At 42.2% G+C, this 16,124-nt stretch overlaps 1 protein-coding gene across 7 annotated transcripts in view; it reads right to left on the bottom strand.

The window, feature by feature from the left end:
* The window catches only part of msrab (methionine sulfoxide reductase Ab), a 69,359-nt gene that overhangs the window by 30,682 nt on the left and 22,553 nt on the right, over nt 1-16,124 (bottom strand). For 3 of the 7 annotated variants that reach the window (XM_061795497.1, XM_061795498.1, XM_061795501.1), the window contains 2 exons: nt 1,776-1,844; nt 1,570-1,689 (listed from right to left, as the gene is read on the bottom strand). In XM_061795497.1, the coding sequence (XP_061651481.1) occupies nt 1,570-1,689; nt 1,776-1,844 (189 nt within the window). Of the gene's footprint in view, nt 1-1,569; nt 1,690-1,775; nt 1,845-6,774; nt 6,974-9,149; nt 9,243-10,584; nt 10,699-16,124 lie in introns of those variants that run through there. The other 4 variants (XM_061795499.1, XM_061795500.1, XM_061795496.1 and 1 more) reach the window with 3 other exon arrangements.

Genomic DNA, 16,124 nt, shown 5'->3' with positions numbered 1-16,124 from the left:
AACATTTACACCTAATTTTGTGTCAATCGGTGAAACTGCTGATGGGAGTTAATTTGATACTTTTGGGGGGTTCTTGTTCAGAAGCCCTAAAATACAAAAATTAACAACAGGATGCACACATTTGGTGAGATTTTGGGAACGTTGAGGGCCCCCAAAAGGCTGAATTCATCCAACCTCCAATTAGGGATCATTCGGGCGAATTTCCTGGTAGGGGTTCGTCCAAGTACGACCCGTTGGAATTCATCTGAAACGGCTGCTTTAAACCAAAATGTCTGACTTCCTGCTCAATTTCGAGCATGAGTCATTGAGACTTTTAGGTGTGACCTATTATGTCCACCTAATTTTGTGTTGATCGGGGAAACTGGTGAAGAGGGCACATTTTTTTCAAAGACGGATGAGGAGATTTTAGGGGCCCCTTAACTACATTTTCACCAAAATTGGTGAGTTTTTGGTCATGTTGAAGATGCCAAAGATTCCAAGAGGGCCTTTGCACTGCCTGGCGCTCAGGCCCCTAATAAGTAATGCATTCAATGACAACAACTTAACCTCTTTTGTCACATCACCACTCTTGAGTCTGTCCTTTAATTCTTATGTAGCATTACTCGTGCTTCCATCAGGCCTGTCTGTTGGACCGTTCCAACCCTGTTGCATTGACAGCTCTTCACCACGATGCCGTGGCCGACGTTCCGCTCCGTCACGGCCACTGGAGCGACGCCTGCACCTTCTCTTCCGGCACTTCTTTCCTTTGGATGTTCTTTCCCGTCAGAAAGTTGTTTTCCCGCCCTCCCCTTCAAGCTGTATCTGTCATCCAGCTCCATCCTATAACTGACGCACAATCCCTTGAAGGGCTTTCACTCAGAATGTCTGCCAGCCAAAGCCCAAAGCGTCTTCCTCGCCCTTTCCGTGTCCGATCCTGCTTCGCCCGCCATCGGGACGTCGCACTCGTTCTCTATGCGCCTCTCGGAAAGCAAGAGGAGTTCATAATTAAAGCGCACCAAACAGAGCCAGACATCTTCATTTGAATTATATATAAATGCACTACATGGATCTATTAGAATCTTGATGAGGAAACACACACACACACGCACACCCGCACAGACACACACACACGCACGCACACACACACACAAACACATGGACACATGCAGGTAACTGGGATGTTTGAGGGCTTTGAGATTTAAGCTCATGCCAAATCACAGTCTCGGGTAACGGAGCCCACTGATGGCGCATCATACGCGGTAACCTCTGCTGAGAAACTCCGCAGTACAGCATAGAACGCAACCCAATGCGTACAAGTAGGTCATGGGTGGGTGGGGATGGTAGAAGGAGGAGGTGGGGGGTTGGTATATGCAGCCCATCTGGAGCAGTACATTCTGAGTTTGCCTGCAGATGAAGGGAAGGCGGAGAGACGACGCGAGAGCTATAATGAGTCCGACTGTGGTAATTTTTCTGGTGCATCACACCGAACGACAGATCAAAAAGTAGCGAGTTGTCTCGCCAGTGCACTCCTCAGAAGGAATTGAGCTTAAAACTCATCAGTAGAAAAACATCATGGGTTAAGTTCAATACCTGAGCAGACCTCTTCATATGTGGGGTTGGGCGTAAAGCCGCCAGCAAAGCCCACCTGGGTAGAGAAAACCCCCGAAACTCTCCAGAAAAGTTTCTCTGCTTCCCAGAAACAGCCCATACCTACACACAAATAACAGTATTGCTGTGACACCATTCAATCTTGGGGCAATTACTGACCGTAAAAAATCTGTGATTGAACCATTTACCAAACATGATCATCTCCATGCCTTCTGGAAAAGGCTCCACAGTGGTGTTTCCGTTGACTGCATGCTTGTCTGTGTGGGAAAAGAAGTGTGAAAAGATGGGGTGGGGTTATTACTCTCAAAAGGTTCAGGGACCTTTGAGGTGGGGTCTTGAGTGCTGAACATATCTAATTGGATAAAGAACTAAAAGTTACTTAAAATGCGGTTCAAGTGATCACATCAATGATTTTTTTGTAAACCTATCAAGTAGGGAGGAAGTTGTAAAAAACAGTGGAGTGCCAGGAAGGGTGGTATAAGGCTGGCACTTGACCTTCTAATGGTGCTTCACGGAATTAGCACACTAAAAAGGAAGTCAGTGTGTGCAAAGTAGGAGTGCATGTGATGTAGGCGCAGCCCACAGATGTGTGAGGGGGATTAGACTTTGCTAAGAAGACTGAAGTGATTTAGCGTGCAAATCTCAGCTAAGCAAGGCTGGTTGGTACAGCAACCACTAATATTAGTCCACAGATAAACAGGCCAATGGGTACACTAAGAGCTTCGACACACACCAATAATGGATGTTTGCTCCGAGGTCAACCCCAGATAGCGCTCGAGCCGCTTAGGGAGACATGATGTGTGACAATGACCTGCACACAAACAAAGTCAAATCGGACTGATAAAATAGTTCATTTCTTGGATGTTTTTATCCTGTAACAGCAGGCCAAAAACCTGAGCTCAACCTCCACTACGTTTCAGATGATGAGATTACTCTGAGCTTAACAATTAATTTTTTTTGTCCTGTCTAGTAGTCCCCAAAGAAGACTGAACAAATCTGACTCCTGTCTGTCTTGTCTCACAATAGCAATTTATTTCTCAAAGGGCATTGCTTCATGATGGAACCTGAAGCCTACAAGACCTTCTTTTGGTACCCAAAGCATAGAACCTCGTGAAGGCGGGTTATTGGCGCAACTGCCGCAGCGTTACGCCCATGTCCTGGCATTCCTTTGTTTGAGCATTGTCCATCTGTCTAGTATACAAGCTTCAAATGTGGTAGCAATCGGATAAAATCTCCAAGACAAATTTGTCTTTGAAGGAAATGACCCTAAATGACCTTTAAATCAAAATGGCAGACTTCCCGTGTCTTTTCAGGTATGGGTGTTCGAGACTTAATTGTGGGTCTACTCATGATGGATATGTTTACCAAATTTCATGTTGCTAAGTAAAACTGTTTTCAGGGGTTGCATTTGCTTTGACCTTGTGGATCTGACTTAGGAGTTAGGAGATGATCCAGATGAGGTGGCTGGGGCATCTGATTCGGATGCCTCCCTGGTGAGGTGAGCTGGATGAAGTGGCTGGGGAGAGGGAAGTCTGGGCGTCCCTGCTAAAGCTACTGCCCCCGCGACCCGACCTCGGATAAGCGGTAGAAAATGGATGGATGAATGGATGGATCTGAGTTATTAGAGTTTGGTGTTTTATGATGAGCCGTCCAGCCTTGCCGCCATGCTCCGCCCACACGTAACGATGACACCTCAAATCCCTCGCAATGTACCTATCACCTATCTGTCTTGTACTGTATTCGTGGTTCAAATCTGGTTACAATAGGATAAAAACTCTGGGAAGTTCATCTTTGAAGGACATCTGGAAATGGCTGCTCACTTCTCAACAGGACCCCCTGCAGTTCATATGGTCGCTTTTTCCACTTTTAAATGCTATTTCTTGCACTGTAAGTGGTTTAAATTCGTTTAAAATGTTTATAAGCTGTTTTTTTCCTTTGTTTTTAAATGCTTTTAATCATGTAAAGCACACTGAGTTGGATGGACCTTGTGTATGAAATGGGCTATATCAATAAATTTTCTTTGCTTTGCTTTATGATGGACCCCTGGATACAGTGGAAAACATCCCTACAAATGGCGGCCAAAAATATGGAAACCAAAATGGCAGACTTCCTGTGTTTTTTTTTTTGCACCAGTCCTTGATTGTTTCTGTCTGTCTATTGTGAAGGTCTTTCTGGATGTATCATGTTGTCTTCTTTAGACAGCAAACTAGTTATCGACTTTTGACACAGTATGTAGGATCTTAAGTGTCTAGTGCAAACCACCTGCAAAAGTAAACATTCAAGACTTAAATGACAACAAACATGATCTTGTAGAAGCATAAACTCCTAAAACGTAGCCTGTGGCACTCAGGCAGCCCTCGTCTGTCTTTATAGCAGCAATGCCGGGCTATGTCAAAGAGCTCCGTCAGCTGCAATTGAGCCATTAAGTCCACTTGTTCAACTTTCTCAGTCATAAAGCGTAATGTATGTATAGGTGGTGGGAGAACAGAAGAAATTCTCCTCCTACTACGACTGTATTTTGTCCAAATGTGATAAAAAAAAAGTGTGCTAAATATGCCGACTCAGTGAGCGAGCGAACAATGAGCAAGACAAGTGTGGTGTTGGAAGTGGAGGAGGAGGAGTGGGACGAGGAGCGATTGGCCTGCCAAAGCAACAAAGGGATTAAATGGCTAGGAAGATGCAACAGATGAGTGTATTGGAATAATATTTAACAATGTTACGGGTGGATTACAAGTCATGTCAAGTGAAGTCAAGTGAAACAGGAGTTCGAAACAAAATTCTATTGTAGAGAAATTCAGAGGAGAAAAGACTTGGCAGAACTAATAAGGTAAACATCGTTGTACAACACATTGTGGAGTGACCACGTGTCAGAGTCTACTGGAATGCTAATTTCAGGTGAAGTTAAAGACTGTCTTCACATATTGTACCTTCATTTTTAATACTGCACAGTGAACGCCATACTCAAATTCACCTTGAGCGATTTCAAAAGGCGGTGATGCTGTTTTAGTTAGCAAATAAGTTCAAATGGTTTCAATAGTTTAACTTTTATTTTTTGCATTTTTTTTTGGTCCTGTTCGGCTGTTAGGTCAAGAAGAAAGGAGGATCTGTATCCCTTTTATGCCGGAACAGTTTTACTGTGTCATAGTGGAGTTTTTAAGCTTCCGCTGTGGTTTCTTAGTATTATAATTGAAGTTTATTGAGAATCAGAGTCAATCAGTCGAACAGAACAAAGTTTCTAGAGGGGAGAGAGAAATGAAGACAAAAGAAAAAGCACTAATTGTAAACAGGATGAGAAAAGTAAGTCATTACATTATCTACAACAATGAAACATTAAATATGAGTGTTGCATGGGGCTGTAGTGCTACACCCTGTGAGGGAAGGACAAGACAAGCTAGAACAGGACAAGGACAGGAGAAGAAGCATGCAGGGCAAGGGTAGTGAACTCGGCTGTACAACTGAAGTGTGGTGGGATTGACTATGTCAATGATAAAAGTCTATAGGATGAGAGTATGAGTGAGGGGATACACAAGCAATTTGCATATTCAAGATTTATTTGTCGCAATAAGTGAGTGGTCCCACACCCAGTGAAAGAGTCCCAGGGGTGTGTGCCTGCGGACACATGCAAGTGAATTGACACCGTTTTACATGCACAAAGACTGTCCTGTAATTGCTGCGCCTGCACCGCCGAGGCTGAGGACCCCACCCAATCAATCGAGGGGCGGGATCGGGCCCAGGAGTCCACCGAGAGCAACCCGGTGGACAGGACACGTCCCACACCAAGGGAGCCAGGGCGGGCCGCCGGACCCACCGAGGCGCCACGACAACTGGCCACTCGGTGGGGGCCGCAGGGACCCAATGCAACCCCCACCTGCCAACCCGACCCCCCAGCCCACACACCCCGCCAACCCCCTTTGCATCGTCAAAGAGCAAACCATCAACACTTAGATTGGTCAATACAGTGGTGCCTTGAGTTACAAGTTTAATTCGTTCTGTGACTGCTAGTAAATCAAATCGCTCATATTTAAAATCCTCTTTCCCCACTGAAATGAATGCCACTAATCCATTCCTCCATTGAGTACCGAACACAGCAAGTACCGAACACAGCAAGTACATAACGCTGGCGTTAGGCAGAATCCTCACCTCTCCAAAAACATCTTTATTCAGGAAAACAAACTAAAAAACCCAGGCATGTTTGTTGATCCAATAACATTGTATTGTCAAAGAGAGCAAACCATTTTAACACTTTAGATTGGTCAATAATTTGTAGAAATACCAGTATCAATTTCTAAGAATATATGAAACTGACAAAATTTGGTAGATAAGAGGTTTCCGGCCAAGGCCAATGATATGTAATCAATATTGACACTACAATCAATATTGACATACAATTCCCCTCCAGTCCTGTAGGTGGCAATGATACACATTAGAAAATCAGTAACAACTACTGCACAACACACAAGCTTTTTCATAGCTGGATCTGTTGGGTAACTGTTGTTCCAATTTGCCCTAAATCAAGCAGACTGCAAACCCTAAAGGTTTGAAAATTTCGATCTGCATCAAACTGTAATGGCCTTCTGTTACCACCTTTAAAACCTTTGGTGGCAACATGTAAGAAAATGCCTGTTCTCGCTTCTGCCAGCTGCTCACCAACTTCACTTCGTACTGCCTTACCATCATGCCTTACGCTCTTCTAACCAACAAAAGCACGCAATCCGATCGTTCTCACACCAGCTTTTGCTGTGGGTGTGTTCCCTCCTCCCCCTGAATAAAGCAGCTGGCTGAGGTCCAGGCTGTGCCAGGCTTCCACCAGCACCTCCCTCCTCCCAAACCATCAACGACCCGTACGCTTCAACAAGTACTTCACCTAACACAAAAAGATGTTTAGAAAAGTCCAAAACAAGATAGAGGAATTCTCAGACAGGAGTATGTCTAACTTGGAATTGGAAATTGCCTTTCTGTGCTTTCGTTTTCAAGGATGTCCAACGACAGTGGGACTCTTGGGTCATCTTTTGTTGCCATTAAACAGGCATTTGTGCTCAATCAAAATAGCTGCTGGTCACCGGCAGTCGAGGGCAAAGCAACCACCAGTATTTTTTAGTGACAGTATAATAAAGTCCAGTTTGATTAGTTTTTCTGGGCATTTGGCCATTATTCGCCTCCGGTTTTACCCGTGGCCCTCCTCCTCACCAAAATGTGAAGTCCAGGCGGCGAAACATGGGAGGGGCGATATCCCTGGATGCCAAAACCTGCGACGGCAAGGTCGATTTCTGGGCTGCTCGTTTTGTTCCCGTCCCAAAAAAAAAAAAAAAAAAAAAAATCCATTCCCTCATTTCTCTTCCTCTTCCCTCCCTTTCACTACTCCTCTTCCCAGCTTCACACAGGTTGGCAGCAAGCTAGGCACGAGTCGTCGGAAGAGGCTGAAGCTTTATACTGGTGCCAACTACCCTCTGCTGTATTGGAGGATGGGAAGGGGATGAGGAGGAGTAGGGGTAACAGGGGAGGGGAGGCAAGGCTGGTGGGGAGGTGGTCCAAGAATACAGCCAAATGAATAAAACAATGTGGCTTCAGCTCGCTGTTACGGCCCATTCGTCAGGCTTCATGTCTTGTGAAGTTTTCTTGACTTTGAGAGAGAAGATCTGTCTGCTTTCCATAAGTTCCATAAGCAGAGGGGCAAAGATGTGTTACAATAAACCATGCACAGTGAGCTACACAACTACTTTGATAGCCTATCAAATGGCACAGGAAGTAATTGGCTAATCGAGAGTTGGGTACCCAAGTGTACCTGGAGAAAGTTCAGAAGACCCACTGACTCTGGGAGTCCACCATGAAGGGATTCTCCCCTGTACCTTGTGGTGACCAAGCTGTCAACACCTCGGTCAAGGTGGGAATTCTAGGAAATTGGAAAAAGGCAAAATCCACACAGAAAGGCCCCAAAGTTGGGTGTTCAACCTGGAATCAGCGTGGGTTTTCTGTCCTGACAACCAAATCAGTTGCTATTGTGTGTGCCTTGTGTGTTCTTTGGACATACTTAGAAAATAAAGATGATTCTGATTCTGATTGACTGCCAAGCCCACGGCACATTCAGTTCTATACAAATTGAAATATGAGTTGAGGGGGTACAATGATGATGGGGCAGAATGGCCAGGGTGCCAGAGTAGTGGTCTCCAAACCCTAAGGTTCCAGGTTCAATCCCCAAGGCCACCTGTGAACACTTCACTCCTTAAACCAGATATCGAACCCCTAAATGCTCCTGATGCTGCATCATCAGTAGTAGACCAATGACCTATTAAAGCACTAATGAGCACTTTTAAGGTAGAACCATCACTATACAAGTGAGAGCCCTTTCAGGAACAAGGTCAACAATAAATGAAAAACCTTGTGGAATTAGATCCATGTCCTTCCATGTAAGTATCTAAATCCTACTGATATTCTGAAACCCATTTCATGTTAACTGCAGTTCATCTCAAAACCAAGTGGCAAAATAAAAAGGACAATATCGGACAAACATAATGTAACATAAGATAATCACGGTTTGAACTAGAGACCCCTTAGTTTCCCTTGGATTCGTATTTGTCACCCTCCCAAGGATTGGGACAATTCTGGATAGTTTATATTCCAGGGTTTCTATTAGGGCTTTAAAGGCATGATTGGATGAGAATCCGGACCTCAACCCCATCAGATACCTATGGGATGAACTCGAAAAGAGACTGTGAGCCAGGTCCAACATTGGTGATCTCAGAAAATCTACAGAGTTTGTGGAAACTCTTCCCAAAAGAGGGATATTGCTTTAAACTCAAAATATTCTTCCATACCTGTAAATATTCTACTACTTTAGTCAGTGAACCATTGTGGATTCAAAACTCAAATAGGAATAAAATATCCATCCATCCATTTTCTGTACTGCTTTATCCTCACAAAGGTCACGGTCGTGCTGGAGCCTAAGGAATAAAATAGTAAGACAAAATATTACAATCCCAAGGCATTATAAGACCTGCATGTAGACCGTTGAACTCTGCGACTATGAGCCAATCTCGGTCTTGTTTTTCATGTATTGTTTATAAACACTATGGATGTTTAATTTCCTAAAAACATTCTGTAAATGCATCTCCACCAAGAAGCTGCTTTTAAAGGTCTGATACTGATGCTGGTCAGCTGACGCCCACTGCCCCTGCTATCCTGTATGGAAGAAATATTGGCAGTCTAACCCGCACTGGCTGAAAATAATAGCTGTTGTGCCCCTACCATGTAGCAATCTGCCACTGAATCGTTCGTGCCAAGGTTCGCACGTACAATAGAAAGACAGTAGAGAGGCAAGGAAGGGAGGAGGAGAACAGGGAGCATCTTCAATAGAAGGGGCCTTTATTTTAACGAGGGGGGATGCACATGTACAGGAAGCTATAATTGACCATGCTTGCAAACATGCACTTCCCCAACTCCCACTCGGGCCACACTCAAACAAACTAAGCTGTCCCCCAAATCCTCCCTGCCGTGAAAAGGGGGTGGAACAGATTTGTGCCATGCGGTGTCTCCGAGCTGCTTGGACAGACGGAGCAGGAACTTACGACGGGGCGGAGCCTTCATGCGCGTAATGCCCAGATGGGCCCTCTGGACCCATCGTCCCATGATGCACTTTGGCAAGAAGAGGCAGGTGATGACTAGGAGAACCAGTCAAACAAAACACACCATGTTTGCTCCTAATAGCGTTGCAGACAGCCTTCTAGTATATATTGTAGGAACTGGACAAAATCATCATAGCTGTGTAAAGAGGGGTCCTAGGATTACGACGACGTTCTGTTCAAATTCCGGTTACATTGCCGGAGAACTCTGTCATAAACTGAGGACCCCATACTTGTATGCGTTAATAATGTTAAAACTTAAGTTTCTTAAAACATTGCGGTCTCAATAAAGTTTTTTATTATGGCGACAGTGTAGACTAATTCCAAGGAATAATCCCAACTATAACTGATCTTAAAGTAGTACACTACACTATTATTCATCCATCCATTCATTTTCTATCGCACTTTTCCTCATAGGGTCACGGGTGAACTGAAGCCTCTGCCAGCTCACTTTGAGTGAGAGGCGGGGTACACCATGGACGACGGGTCAATCGCAGGGCACAGATACAGTACACAAACCTATGGACAATTTAGAGTCTTCAATGAATCTAACATGCATGTTTTTGTAATGTGGGAGGAAGCCAGAATATCTGGAGAAAACCCACGCAAGCATGACGAGAACATGCAAAATCCACCCAGGAAGGCCTGAGGCAGATGGATGATACGACTGATACGACTGCACTACTCGTACTGTACATTCACATTTGTATCCTATATAAATTGACTTTAATTTTCCGGAGGAAAATTCACTTGTATTTAGTAATGGTAAGCACAATCACAACAAAAACATTTTCGCTTCAGAGAGACTTGAACTTTCTGTGTGTTTGTGTGTGTGTATTTCATGTTTCACTGATTAAGATTCAAAAGAGAAAAAGAAGAACTAGGCCATAAGACTCATACAATACAAAAACTAAAATCTAACCAAGATTAAATATTTCCAATCAGGGCAACGTATGCTAGTTTTTCATCTGCCAAGATATTTCTTCTTACCAGGAGGTTTTGTGTACCAGTATCATTTTGCTTGCTCCAAACATTTTTTCCTTAACAAGATAAGTATTATAACTTATTAATATTTTATTGATGGTTATATGTAGATCTTAAAAAAAAGAAATACCATAATTCTACAGGTGTGTTATAGGTGTATTTACACCAGTTTTAAGACAGCTGTGTTTTTTTTTAGGCAAGCTGTTTACTTGTTTTAAGAAATCTAGCCAAGTTAAATAATATAGGCAGATAATTTTGCTTAAATTAAGTTATATATTCCTTATCATTACTTTTTTCTTGTTTTCTCCTTAAGCCCAGTTTTTGCAGTGTAGCTCCCACTCCCATGTTTGTGCGCAAGTCCACCACCAATCCCTCACCTTGACATGACATTAATTACCTGCGACAGCCATTTTCTCCTTTCGTCCGGCGAGGGTGCGCTCCCTGCTCGGCATCTGAGTCTTATCTGACATGTTCTCGAGCCTCAGTGGACACCAACGCAAACGCAGTTAAGCTTGTAGAGGGAAGGAATGGACAGACAAATGGATGAGTGTGGCACACTTGCAAGCCACCACAGCGTGAGGTTGAGGAGGGAATCGGAGGGGGGGAGGGCGGCCGGTGGAAAACACCACGGATATGAATATTCATGGCGCGTGGGCTACGCCGTGCACCGCATAATAACTAGTCAAGGGGTTAATATGACTCTGGCACAAAAGCCTACGCCACAACGCGTGCGGGAATGAAATTAAATTTAAATAAATAACGGTGGTGGCGTGCATGCAAATGAGCCCGTACCATACGACGGCGCTCAGAGGCCACTTCTCAGGTTGGAGCGCGGGCTGCTGCTGTGGCTTTTTTTTTTTTTGCCATTTTGGAGGCGTTAATCCGGAAAGGGGAATAATAGCTTGTTAAAGTGCATTCAAAATAAATGGCGGTGGGATTCCAAATAATGCAAATACAGTAAATCGTCTGTAAACAAGCATTTAGCTGGTTATGTTTAATTCACTGTAGCATTGCTATGATGCGCACCAACAGCTATATTAAAACCTCTAAGCATCCCATTGGAGATAATAACGAAGTTGTCACTGCAACATTTTAAAACGGCATGTTGCTTTAATTCAATGATAAATTGATTTAAAAGTATTTTAAGGAGGTGTGAAAATCTATCTCTTAAAGTTCTGACTTCCTGCTTCCAGAGTTGCATGGAGCAGAACAATCCTACCCGGAGTTGTGCCTGAGTTTAGCTAGCTAGTTCTCATACCTGACATCATGTTGCGCTTCTTTAGAAAGTAAACTACAGTGTTACCCTGATTTATGCGGGCCATAACTTCCAAGTTTTTTGAGTTATGAGCCATCATTTGATTGATTCCTTTTTTTTCTTTGTATTGCGAGCCAAAATTCGTAATATGAGCGAGTTTCAGATACGCCGCTGCGCAAATGAAGTGGACAAAAATGGTTTTGCAGTCATGTTGTAGCTGCAGTTCTGTTGACGAGCCCTAGCTAGCCCCTCCAACCGCTCGCGCCGATTCTGTACAAATGTACAGTTGGGATCCAAGAATGAGTGAATTCCTGACTGATATGCTTGATTGATTTGATGTAATTATATTTGGCCTGCAAGACCATTTTAAACGTGTATTAGAGCTGGCCTGCCAGTAAACTGTAGAGTACATGCACCGCTAATAAGCTTACTACAAATCCCAGAACGCTTTGCTAGTGTGTTGGCGCATCAGTCGAGACCGGCTAGCGCCCCCTCCTTTTCCTTTGCGGTCATTAGCAACTATGCTACCAGTCTCCTTGGGCAAATTTACACCTTCCCTTCTGAAAAATGGTGAAAACGAATGATTGAAAACAGGAGCTTCCAAGAAAGACGGCAGGCAGATTATCTGTTGAGCGTCAGAGAGACGTGACTACTATTTGCATTCTGGGGCAGGGCAAACACCAAAAACAGAATTTCAATTTCACAAACAAAACTGAAAAAAATCGTGGGCCATCCTATTTTCTTTGTTAGCTGCTTGTTATTTAGTAAGCAGGCTACGCTTTCGTTTACAACACTTTGGTTGCTGTTGGAGTTAAAATTCCTTCAATAATATCTAGGAGACCTATATAAGCTTTAAGATGATTTAAAATTCTTGCAGCAAGCAACAGCAACCCTACAGCAAAAACAGGATACACAGTGGTTGTTCAAAGAACATTTCTCTGAGCCTCACTTATACATTTAAAATTCACGCCCCATCACTAAACATGGACTATGCTCTGACTACCATTGTCGTCTCCCATCCCAAGAAGACGGTCCCGTCTGAGTTTGTCATCCTTTAATCAAATGGTAACCATCCTCCAATCACAAACATACTCAAAAAGTTTAATCACTCATCAGTCAATATTAAGCTAGTCAGCAAATGTGAGACATAAAGTTATGTAAGAATACACAGAAATCAACCTATACATATACGTTTGCATACATTCGTATACATTTTCCATCAGTTGGCTTCAGGCTCATTTCATCATTATGGATGCTATACATTTAGCACACAAAGCTGCTAACAGATTATCACACTGATTGGCTTCCTCGTGATCTCGAAAAATGCATTACACGAAACCGTAAGCCCCTATGTGACACTTTGTAAGGGGCCTGTATGATTCCACTGCTGTGACTTGACAGTAATAAGGATGATTATTTATGTGTGGGTGCCTAATGCCTCCTCCTATATGCTCTACAAGTGACGGAAAAGTCAGGACTTTGTTTCTGTGCGTGTACTGCGAGCCAGAATAACATCACACCCTGCTGCAGTTCCCTATCTAGCTCTCCTTTTTTAAACTCCCTCTCTTCCTCTTCCTGGCTCACTTATCTGGCGCGGAAATGAAGCTCAATCACCTGCGGAGGAGCTGAGGGCGGCATGGGCGACTTTGCAATGCAAATGCCAGGTAATTACCCCGACACGAGCGAAGTGCAAGCGCACGTATGGAAATAGAGCGAGGAGGGGAGAAGGAGAAAAGCAGAAAGAAAGCGCAGGAAATAGGCAAAGAGATGAACCAAGCGCCGGGTTCACCTGCCTGTTGATGCAGGATGATTGGGGTGTCGGGAGAATGAGGAAAAATGGGGGCCGTGGAGCGAATGCAAACACTACCTTGATGATGTCTGGTTGTCTGCGACATCACCGTGTCCAACCAACTACAAGAAAACAATGCATACCATTTCTGTTGTGACCGCTTGAATTCTACACACCAACAAGTTCAGTAGCAACTCTGTTGCTAACCAAAACAGCAGCACCTAAAAAGTCTCTCAGTGTGCAGACTCACTGCATGTTGTAAATAGGCCTGGGGAAAATAAATTAAAAACACTCATCTAAAGTCGACTTAAAAAATAGGTTGAAAAAAAACAACAACAAAAGTTCCGTCTGGAATAATGTTTGCGCTGCCGGAACCAATGTTTGACACGGACATTTATTGCAGACGGATGCAGTGTTGGGCAACTGATAAACTTTGCCAAAAATGACGGAGAAGCATCTGTAAATGATTTTAAGACACTGTTAGATGTGGAATGTACATACAGTTTAACATGATTTATGGGTGAGCTGAATTTGTTTTTACCTAAAATCGGAATCGCTAGCGCATTAATGCTAATCGCGATTGCCAGCCATTTAGCATTCTGTATTTTGCTGACTCAAATTCTGTATACCAAATTTACACCATACACTCAATACCAACATATTAAAGCAAGAAGTCCATTCATGAGAATAAAATACATTTGTAGTAAAAAAAAAAATTATATATATATGTGTGTATGTGTGTTTTAATAGTGTGTGTGTGGGGGGGGGGGATAAGTATTCAATTATTGGACCAATACTCAATAGGAGAATAAATTCTAAAAAGATTTGATAGTGACAGCCCTAGTAATGAATGAGTTTGGTTTTAAAAATAATCTCACGTTATGTGGAGTGTCATTTTAATGACTATTAGCATTCTCCACAAGGTTCTCTGTGTCCATGTAATTGTTCAACTTGACACAAGTTGTAATATAAAGTGGAACCTAGGTTTTCGTAATTAATCTGATCCAGAAAGTTTGACTAAAACGGAATCATACAAAAACCAAAGCAATATTTCCCATGGGAAAACACATTTACAGCCAATAAATCTGTTCATCTAAAAATAGGGAAAAAAAAATAAACACTTTATGGAGAATAACTATAGTTGTGTATACAGAAAACACTGTGAAATAAATACAAATGACTAATCAAGTGGACAAATGAACATTTAACATCACTTTTACCTTAATTTAAGACTCTTCATGGTGTAAGGAATACGGCGAGGGGAGAAAGAGGAGCCATTTTCGTAATTGGCTACAAGTTGGCTATCGTGTCGCTCACCTTCTTTATCAAATGAACTTTTAGTTGTATTGTGTAAAAAAAGTTCAACAGAGAGCAAGGCATATCCCACAGTGCATGTTTTTATTAACAACTCCACGCAATAATATATCCTCCCCGTGTCCTCGGCAACACTCGGGCAAGTTGGGGCAACATTGCTGCTAAATAAGCCACCATGGGCCAAAGAAATTGTGGTGAAATTGTGTTATTAAATGTTTGCTTTCGTTTTGAGGGTCTGACTTTTGACAAGATGTTACACGCCGATGTTGTACAAGTGTTGCGTCGCAGACAGGCAGGGTTATAACCTTGAGCTTTCATTGTGGAATATGCCTTGTTGTCTGTTGAACCCTTTTAACACAATTTACGAAATGGATCAACGGCCATCGACTCAGGGAAATGAATGGCTGAGTCGCTTTTTTTTTCCTACAAAAAAACGGCAGCTGTACAAAAACTGGGACAAAACATTGACAAAAACATTTGTCAAAAACCAAATCATATTAAAACTAGGGTGTTTGAAAACCGAGGTTCCACTGTAATAGCAAAACTGTTTAATATTAGTTCAAAAATGTGATTGTATAAAAAGAGACCTCCACTTACAGATGGTCATTTCAAATCAGGAAAAATTTGGGTAGGAACTGTCATTTAGATACCTGCTTGGTCCATTTGAACTCGGTCTCTAACCAAAAAAGCAGCATCTACCGAACACAGTAAACAGTTTCTCAATGGAGCGATTTACCGCATGTTGTAATAGAACGCAGTATTAAGTATGGCAGTGTCTTCAACTGCAATCGGCATTCTAGTAGACTGCCATGTGGTTGCTTCACAATGCTGTGTGTGTCCATATTTGTGTTCCACTTGTTATTAGCGGCAATTCTGTTTAATATTATACCAAAAATGTGTTTATAGGAATAAATGCTCCTGTCAGGAAAAAAAAAATCGAGTCTTTAACAGCGATTAGTGCCTCAGTAGACTCTGACATGTGGTCTCTCCACTATGTCGTGTGTGTCCATATCTATGTTCCACTTAACATAAATTTTAATATATGGTCATATTTATTTTATATTTTTATAGTCTGACTCAGTTTATGCATTTCTCTATAAATGTACTCTTTGTTTTAAACTCCAAATTCACAAGATGTACTTTCCAATATACCAACAACATTGTTTAGTATATTATTATACATTCTCCCATTTTCACTGATGTGTCAGTATGTTGCAATAATGCTATTTACAATACATATAATCTGACAAATTATGTTTTGCTGTACCTTTTCGTTAACAATGCAATGTAAATGAATTTATAAATTTTAAAGACAAGTGGAATCTAGTTAAATACTTAACCTTTAACTCTCTGTTCATTCCAAAAAGTTAAATTCATCATATGAATTTGAATCTTTTAAAAAAATATTATTATAGAAATGTATAAGATTATAATGTTTCTAAATTATATAAATGTATCTTCATGTGTCTTTCTAAAATATACAATATGTATTTTTGAACTATATAACCTGTTTAAATTGAACTAACTTGAAGTGAATTTCATTGTTTAGTGAAATGATCATCCTTTATTTTTTTTATTA

This window comes from Phyllopteryx taeniolatus, chromosome 13 (genome assembly GCF_024500385.1).
Source record: "Phyllopteryx taeniolatus isolate TA_2022b chromosome 13, UOR_Ptae_1.2, whole genome shotgun sequence".
In the NCBI taxonomy this organism is placed as follows: domain Eukaryota; kingdom Metazoa; phylum Chordata; class Actinopteri; order Syngnathiformes; family Syngnathidae; genus Phyllopteryx; species Phyllopteryx taeniolatus.
This window is presented reverse-complemented; position numbering and strand designations above follow the sequence as displayed.